At 44.4% G+C, this 9912-nt stretch overlaps 1 protein-coding gene across 1 annotated transcript in view; it reads right to left on the bottom strand.

Annotated features, from left to right (window-relative positions):
- Positions 1 to 9476, bottom strand: part of LOC137434748 (beta-2 adrenergic receptor-like) — a 16715-nt gene extending 7239 nt beyond the window's left edge. The window contains exon 1 of the mRNA XM_068127865.2: positions 9320 to 9476. Coding sequence (XP_067983966.2) covers positions 9320 to 9370 — 51 coding nt within the window. The 5' untranslated portion in view covers positions 9371 to 9476. The remainder of the gene's footprint in view (positions 1 to 9319) is intronic.
- Between the last annotated feature and the right edge of the window lie 436 nt (positions 9477 to 9912).

Here is a 9912-nt window from a genome sequence, read left to right as displayed (position 1 = left end):
TCACACACCCCAGAGTCGGACTTTCTCGCACACCTCCTTTTTCGCACACCTGACCTGTCGCACACTTCACCAATGGCCTCTCACGAACACCCGGGTCCATCTCGACCCCCAAGCTTATTAAATCACCTGGTGCATCATACGCACGACCATATTGGTCACCACTTACACCGGGTCCTCTTTCTCTTCGCTTCTCCATCACCTGCGAATCCCTCATCCGGTTAATGAGCACATCATCACGATCCGAACACAGACTTTGGACCAATTCTTTTACTTCCTCCTTTATCTCTTTCTTATCCCCTCTCCGTCGCTTCTTAATTTCGTTTACCCCTTCTTCCACTTCTTCTAATTTCTGCTTCACCTCTTTTATTTCCCGGTGCGTCTCCTCAAGTTCATCCTCTAAGGCTACCTTGACCGTTTCCATGTGCGTCCTCACCTGCCGGTCCTTCGTCTCCATTACCTCTGTCACCTCGTCCAACCTCGTTGTCAGTCCCTCACGTACCATCTGACATTGCCTCTGTGTCGCTATCAAGTCATTTTTTATGTCGTTTTGTGTCGCTCTTAACCCTCCTAGTACCGCAGTGTTCCTTTGAACCTGCTCCGTTAGTTCTTTTTGTCCCTCCGTCAGTTGTTCTACTCCCAGCGTCACCTCCTCTATACCACCTTGCAATTTTACAGTCCCCTTTCTCACCTCCTTCTCCATGCGCTCCTTACAGTGCCTCACCTCCTCGCGCACTCCTCCGACCTCCTCACTCACACCTCTTCTGATCTCTTCTCCCATCACTTGCATCTCCTGCCCAGATGCCACCCTCATCTGCTCCATTTCCTCCCTGTGAGCATCCAATTTAGTTTCTACCCCCATTCTGACCCCCTCTATCTGCTGCCCCATTTGTTTAACTTCCCTTTCCGCTTGGTTCCTCATGTCCCTCAATTTGCCTTCCATACTGTTTTCTAACCCCTCTAACCCCTTTTTCATCCCTTCCATTTGATTCTCCTGAACGGCCATTCTGTTTTCTACCCCCATTAACCCCTCCTGTATTTCCCCTAATCTATTGTCTAATCCCTCTATTCTACTCCCTAACCCTCTGATCTGGGCCCCCATCCTTTGTTCTAACCGTTGGCTATTGGCCCCCATGTCCTCCCTCAATTTCTCGCTATTGGACCCCATGTCCTCCCTCAATTTCTCGCTATTGGACCCCATTACCCCCATTTGGCCCTCCAATCGCTCACCCTGAGCATCCATCTGGTTCCCCATTACCCCCAATTGCTCACTCTGCAGTTTGAGGGACGCCTGCATTTGCACCATAAATTGCTCCATGAGGGCCTGCATTTGGGCATTCCCTCCCACTTGTGCAGCGGGTGCGGCCGCCGTAGCCATGTGCGAGGCGCCATTTTGCGCGCCCGCAACCTCGTGCGCGAGGATGCCATTTTGCGAACCTGCCGCCCTCACTGCTTCGCTCTCCTCATGTCCCTCAATTTGGTCCTGGATCGACCCTGCCTCACTCTCCTCTACCGGAACCCAGCCGTCTTGATCTGCCATAGCGCGACTTTCAAAATTCGGTTTTTTTTTGTAAAACAAAACAATTTCCAACTGCTTGTAATTTTGAGCGCGTTAAGCGCGCTTCGGGTCCGATCTCACTCCTCGACACCAATTGTTACGGACACGGCTTAGATGTTATGGTGGGCCGAGCGGAATGGCCGCCGTGTTCGCACAGTTTACCCGATTCCACCCGACGTTGACCAAATCGCGCTATGCTAACTCAATGAAGGAAAGGACACAACGGCTGGGATAAATGAAACGACACAAGGGGTACAGTTCTCAAGACCTCCGGAGGAGGATATAATTGGTGGTGGAGAAAAGGGGTAGATTACAAGGTAAGAGACACAATCTTATCTATCCCAGACAGACCACAGACAAACGGAACAAGACTGACTTACACAGGGATTGATGGCAGGGAAGGACAGGCAGTCGATAGCACAAGGTGCACCTTGGCTCAGGGACAGGATAAAGCACGGTCCAGTAGCTGCAGGGAGGTGTCACGGCGCTCGGAGGTGGCGTCCTTCTCTTTCAGCTCTGCGCGCATCTGACGTCACCTCCCTCTTCCTGCGCATGCTCAGCGGGGAGTGACACGCCCTCGGCTCGTTAGCTCCGCCCCAGATGGGATCGGTCCGCCGCTTCTATTGGGTGCGGGGGGTTACCGGGCTCCGCCCTTGACGAGGAGCTGACAGCGAGCCCCTACGTGGTAACCCCGTCGAGCACATGCTCAATGGCGGCTAACCAAGCCGGAGTGAGGACGCGCACTCCCCGCGCCGCCGCCGTTGTTGTTGCTGTTGTTGTTGCTGAACCGTGAGGAAGAGCTGCGGGGAGGTATTGGGAGGTCCTAAACTTCCTAACGGTGCCATACAATCACATTCTGGTGCAACGAAGAGTCAGAATTAATGGAAACGAGTCCTTAACTGACATAGACTAAGAATAACTAGCAAGATGTCCTATAGTTGTCTACGTGAGATGCGGTGGACCTGGATGCGACATTTAATGGGGGAAATAGGGGAAGGTCGGGTCTACAGAGTGTTGTTTACAGAAAATGGGACTAGGGAATGGGGGATTGGGGATAGTTGGGAAGTATGGAGGAAATAGGGGAATATTTACAAGCGGATATGGATGGATGCCAATCTCATATCCGCAACAATATATATACATATATATATATATATATATACACATATATATATATATATATATATATATACATAAATCTATATATATATATATATATATACATAAATCTATATATATATATATATATATATATATAGATTTATGTATATATATATATATATATATAGATTTATGTATATACATATATATATATACATAAATATATATATACATAAATATATATATATATACAGTATATATATATATTGTTACGGACCGCGGATAAGATGTTGGTTTGCCGAGCAGATGGCACCGCGGCCGCACAGTTACCCCGACTAACCCGATTCCTGAACGTTGGCCGGATCGCGCCACAGATATTCATTCAATGGGGAAAAGACTAAAGCGAAGGATGTGAAGAAGAAGAAAGACAAAGGGTAAGGAATACGAATATAATTTATTTACTATTTACAACCAAAAGTAACCAAGGAAGAAGGAAAGATAAGAAAATAATTTACAGAAGAATTCAGAGACACAGTGCAACGCTAGCTTATACAAACTTAATTAATACAGGGACAAGACACACAGAACAAACTCACGTACACAAAAGGATGGAAAGGCAGGAGGTGGATGGCTGGAGGGAGAGGAAGGTCCAACGGGTCCTGCAGCACGATCAGCGCGTTTCGCAGCCGCCGTTCCTTCGCGGCCCTGCTCAAAACTGCCGTCCAGGCCCCAAGCGGCTGTTGTTGCTGCTGTGGCTGCTGCTGCTGCTGCGGCTGGGTGGACGTCGCGTGCTCTTTTTAGGACTCGTCTCTTTCGTTTTGTCAAAGCTCATCTGGTCCAACCACTCAACTCAACGACAACTCCTCTCAACAACCCACTTGCTCCTTGCTTCTTGCGCGCGCGCTTTTATAGCGCCTCAGGCGATCAAGCCGCCGGCCTTCAGGACACGCCCATCGGTCAGCTCGCTTCGGCCCTGATTGGTCAGCATGGCCCTCTGGCTCCGCCCTTGATGACGATGGGCGGGCACGCCCTTCTTCCCCGAGCTGAGCACATGCTTAATGGCGGCTTTGGGGCGAAATCAGCAACACACCGCTGTAACAAACCTGGCAAACTGCCCAGTGCGGTTGGCAATGGAGACTTGGAGGGGATGCAGCTGGAAATGGAGATTTTGGGAATGGGAATGAAAGGGGATCTATCTTGTTTCACTTGGTGCAATGGAGTGTCATCTTAATGGAAGACAAGGCCTTACCCTAATACACATAATAAAGATATAACTACCAACAAGGGGGAAATCTATGATTGGCTAACGTGATTGTTTATGACCTAATTATGGGACGCCCTTTGACCTTTATACAGAACTGGTGTAAGGAGGGTCCAGAATAAAGCAATAATAATAAAAAACACTAAAAAAAACACAATCCTCATATCCACAACAATATATATATATACACACACATATGTTCAAAACACACCTGGTCACAAGTGTGCCGCACTGACCGGGTCCTCAGTCGAGGTCCTCAGCATCATCCCGTTTCGGCCCTTCAACCTCGATACGGTCAGCTTAGGTGGGCCAGCAGGGGCACATACACATCCACATGCAGCAACTACACCTGCATGCGTACATACCCCCACCCCCAGCCAGTGCGAATGCAGACTACAACAACAACAACACCTCCGCATCCAGAATCCACAGCACCAAACAAACATGGTGGAACACTCAAACACTCACCTTTATACCCTTCACCACTCACCAACAAAACACACTAGATCATTCATACACACACATACACACACACACACACACACACACACACACACACACACACACACACACACACACACACACACACACACTACCAACCAACCACCTACCCTTACAACATACACCACTCAACATACAAAAACACACACTCATGCAAAAATTCATTCATGCAAAAACACACACCCTCACCCACCCACTCACTCACTCACTCATATACACAAAATAAGAAATAATAATAGCAATAAAAAATAAAAACCACACACAACCAACTTACACCGTTCGACATGCCTCCATAAACTTCCTCCATATCCAAAATGAGCCTTTCAAGGCAACCTGGGCCACCTTGTCACACATCCTCCTTCTTTCTGTCCCACACACTCCCAGCCGAGCAAGAAATGCAGAAAAGGAATTGCCAATATACCCTCTACACACCACCTCAAATGGCTGACACGAAACTCGCCAACCCTTCTCCCTGCACTCTGCCTCCAGCTCACTGTACTTTCCTCTCTTCCTCTCGTGCGCCTCCTCCATGTTCTCTTCCCAAGGTACCGACAATTCCCCTAAGATGACCTGTCTTGTTGCACCTGACCAAATGACAATGTCAGGCCGCAACCTTGTCACACAGATCTCCTCTGGAAATACCAATTGTGGCTTTAGGTCTGCCACCACCTGCCAATCACAAGCATCTGACAGCCCTCTTGCTTTCCACCTCCTCCTCCTTCCACCTCTTACCACTTGGCCCTCTTTGACAAACCACACCTCTCCCCCATCAGTCTCCTTCTCCACTCTTCTTTCTCTCGACCTCAGCACCTCTTGTTGCACCATCTGCACCACCACCTCCAGCACCTGATCATGTGGCCACCTGTATTGTCCTGCTGCCAATGCTACTGAACATGCACTCAGTGCATGCTGCACCGTTCCCACACCTCCACATAAAGCCTGTATATATATATACATAAATATATATATATATATATATATATATATATATATATATATATATGTATGTATATATATATATATATGTATGTATATATATATATATATATATATATATATATATATATATATATATATATATATTGTTACGGTTTTCAGAACCGTCACTTGTAAATAATAATCCCTTGTAAATAACTCCCTGTAAATATTCCCATTTGGTAAAGGTCAAAGGTCGCACCCTAGTTAGTCCATATTGCAACACGTAGGGCACCATTGGAACTTCTTCAGTTATTTCATTAGTATGTGTTTCAGGTAAGGCTCTGTTTCCAATAGTTTGACTCTGTGTTGCATTAATCAAATAACATAGGCCCCTTTTCAATCCCGTTCATTTTGCGGCTTGGCCCCTCTCCAAATTGTATTGCGCGCCTCTGCCAGTCGCAGCCGCCTCAGCGCTCGCTCCAAACGCCATTAACCATGCGGTCAGAGCGGAGAATAAGGGGGAGGAGTTATCGGAGCGAGGTGTAGCCCTGTTAAGGGCGGAGTCGGTGAGCCCTCGCGACCAACCAGGGCCGAGGCGAGCTCAACGGTGGGTGTGTCCAAAAAGCACGCGGCTTGATACGCGAGCGCTTATATTACGCGCTCGCGTGGGACTATTTAGAGGGTTGTTAGGCCGGGGAGAGTCAGAGTCGGAGAGTCTGAGTCAGAGAGTCTGCCGAGTCTGCCGGGGAGAGTGGCACCATTGGAGAGTCACGAAGCACGAGACACGATTCCTCCGATTCAAGGACGCAATTCCTCCCCGATATAAGAACCCCCTCGCCATGTAAGGTCCGCTCGCGCCGCCAATACCAACCGCACTGCCTGCCGGGTTTCGCCGCGGAACCAAAGCCTGAACCGAGGTGGAGCGTGGACCAGAGTGGAGCGTGAACCGGGGCCGGAGCCAACGCTGGCCCATCTGCTTGGACCTTCCTTCCTGCTATTCCCCTTTCGTGTAAGTCTGTTTGTGTTGTCCTGGGTGTGTTAATTAAAACTGTATAAGGTTGCCCTGTGTCTGCTTCTTCTTCTTCTTCCCTTGTACATGCCCTTCTTTCGTTTCCTCTTCGGGTTTTTGTACGTAATAAATCTCTGTTATTCCTACCTTTTGGTTTCCTCTCCATCCGATCGCTTTCGTGATTTCTCAATTGAATATACGTGGCACGATTAGAACTGCTCAGAATCGGGTTAGTCTTTTTGCAAACGGCTTGAATCACAGATTGCTAAACCGCTCGGCAATTTCCACTTGTCCATGGTTCGAGCAGGAGTTATTTCCCTGCTTCGCGGAGGGATTGGCACGCAGGTATTTGGGAATCCATCTTGACCAATCTCCCTGGCCAATCTCGACCGCGGAGGAGCGTTGTAACTTCCAGGACTGGGGGGAACGGCCAGCTTAAAAGACAAGGGGACTAACCCCCCCTTGGTAAGGGGAGCGCCGACCCCCGGATCCGCAACAATATATATATATATATATATATATATATATATATATATATATATATATATATATATATATATATATATATACATATATATATATATATATATATATATATATATATATATATATATACATATATATATATATATATATATATATATACATATATATATATATATATATACATATATATATATACATATATATATATACATATATATATATACATATATATATATATATATATATATACATATATATATATACATATATATATATACATATATATATATACATACATATACATATATATATATACATATATACATATATATATATACATACATATATATATATATATATATATATATATATATATATATATATATATATATATATATATATATATGCATACACATATATATATATATATATATATGCATACACATATATATATATATATATATATATATATATGCATACACACATATATATATATATATATATATATATATATATATATATATATATATATATATACATAAATATAAATATATACATATATATATACATAAATATACATATATATATACATACATATATACATACATACATAAATATATACATATACAGTCACGTGAAAAAGTAAGTACACCCCATGTAAAATTTTGACTTTTTCAACATATTTCAACATACAGCTATTTGATCTTCATTTCAACAATATTGATAGATAAAGGTGATATAATATAACAAATATCATGAAACATTTACATTTTGTAGTCCATTGTGTAATTTAAATAAACATAAATGCAAATTTCGCATGTGGAAAAAGTAAATACACCCTTGGCTCTAATAGGTGGTATTGCCCCCTTTGGCAGAAACAACCTCAAGTAGGCGTTTCTAATAACTGTCGACCAGTCTCTGACATCGACTGGGAGAAATTTTTGCCCACTCCTCCATGCAGAATTCTTTCAGCTGTGCGATGTTTGAGGGGTTTCTTGCATGCACAGCTCGTTTCAAATCCCCCACAACATCTCGATGGGATTTAGATCCGAGCTTTGACTTGGCCATTCCAGAACCCTCCATTTCTTTCTTTTCAGCCATTCCTTGGTGGATTTACTGGTATGTTTGAGGTCATTGTCATGTTGCAAGGTCCACCTTCGGTTGAGCTTCAACTTTCGGACAGATGGCCTCACATTATCCTCAAGCACCCTCTGGTGCAATGAAGAATTGAGAGTGGATTCTATGATGGTGAGCTGCCCAGGTCCTGATGCAGCAAAGCTGCCCCAAACCATAATATTTCCACCACCATGCTTTACAGTTGGCATCAGGTTCTTGTGGTCAAATGCTGTCTTTGGTTTTCGCCAAACATGTCTTCTGGTACTGTGGCCAAATAGCTCTACCTTTGACTCATCTGTCCAGAGCACATTGTTCCAGAAGTGCTGGTCTTTGCCGAGGTGTTCATTGGCAAACTTTAGTCTTGCCCTGATGTTCTTTCTGGACAGCAAAGGTTTCCTCCTGGCACACCTCCCATGTAGATCAAATTTGTACAGCCTCTTTCTAATGGTAGACTCGTGCACTTTGACATCAACAGTGGCAAGAGCTACCTGTAGGTCCCATGATGACATTCTGGGGTTATCAGAGAATTCTCTCAGCATCTTGCGGTCTGTTCTCGGGCTGAACTTGCTGGGGCGGCCTGGCCTGAACAAGTTGGCAGTTGTTTGGAATCTTCTCCACTTGTAGATGATCTTCCGGACAGTCGAATGATCGATTTCAAATTGTTTGGAGATCTTTTTAAATCCCTTCCCAGACTCGTAGGCATCCATATCCTTCTTTCTGAAGGCCTCAGAGAGCTCTTTTGATCGAGGCATGGTGACGCCGCACACCTCAACAACAAAGAGCAAACAAAACTAAATGTCTGAGGTTTAAATAAGACAGGTTCCTCCAAGATCCTCTCCAACGATGTTCTAATCGTTTGCACCTGAGCTGGTGCACCTGATTCTAATTTTAGGTATTTGAAGTAATGATAAATGTAGGGGTGTACTTACTTTTTCCACATGCGAAATTTGCATTTATGTTTATTTAAATTATACAATGGACTACAAAATGTAAATGTTTCATGATATTTGTTATATTATTTCAACTTTATCTATCAATATTGTTGAAATGAAGATCAAATAGCTGTATGTTGAAATATGTTGAAAAGTCAAAACTTTACATGGGGTGTACTTACTTTTTCACGTGACTGTGTGTGTGTATATATTTATATATACACACACACATATGTATATATAATCTTGTGATGTGCTTCAAAAACATGGATTGCAAATCAGATGTTGATACGTACATTCAGACAATTAAATATTTCAGGGTTTTCCTAATGCGTCATGAAGTACAGATAAACATGGCGATGTTGGCGTACACCAGGTCACTTAGACGTCGGTGAAAGTGTGAGCAGGCAGGTGCACAGTATCTCCATTCAGACACTCACACTTGTCTGGTGCCAAGCGTCGAAAAACAAGGAGATCGCGACGAACGGCATCACAGCTGCTCCGACCAAAAGGTCACAAACAGCCAGGTTCACCAGGAGCACGGACGTCACCGAGTGGAGGTGTTTGGTGGCCGCGATAATCAGGACGACAAGTAGATTTCCTGTGAAGAACAATAATAAGAAGAAGAAGGCGATAATCAGAACGACAAGTATATTTGCACTGAAGAAGAAGAAGAATAAGGGACAGTTATAGAGCTGCCATGGTGACGTCATTACGATGATAACCACGGGTTTCGGTTCAACCACTCTGAGGTGAGTCACGGCCATTAAAGAAAGCTGTAAATAGGTCACGGATTTCAGCGTCACAAAGGCTTTCAGAAGATTTCCCAGACTGAGTTTACAGAGAAAGTGGAGAAGAAAGGAAAATGGAAAGGTCAGCCAGAGTGGTGGGAGATGGGGGTCACTGAGGTAATACAACTTGGGGGTCACTGAGGTAATACAACTTGGGGGTCACTGAGGTAATCCAACTTGGGGGTCACTGAGGTAATACAACTTGGGGGTCACTGAGGTAATACAACTTGGGGGTCACTGAG

This window comes from Myxine glutinosa, chromosome 9, assembly GCF_964187855.1.
Source record: "Myxine glutinosa chromosome 9, kmMyxGlut1.1, whole genome shotgun sequence".
Classification (NCBI taxonomy): Eukaryota; Metazoa; Chordata; class Myxini; order Myxiniformes; family Myxinidae; genus Myxine; species Myxine glutinosa.
The sequence above is the reverse complement of the archived record's forward strand: the minus strand, read 5'-3'. Positions and strand labels throughout refer to the sequence as shown.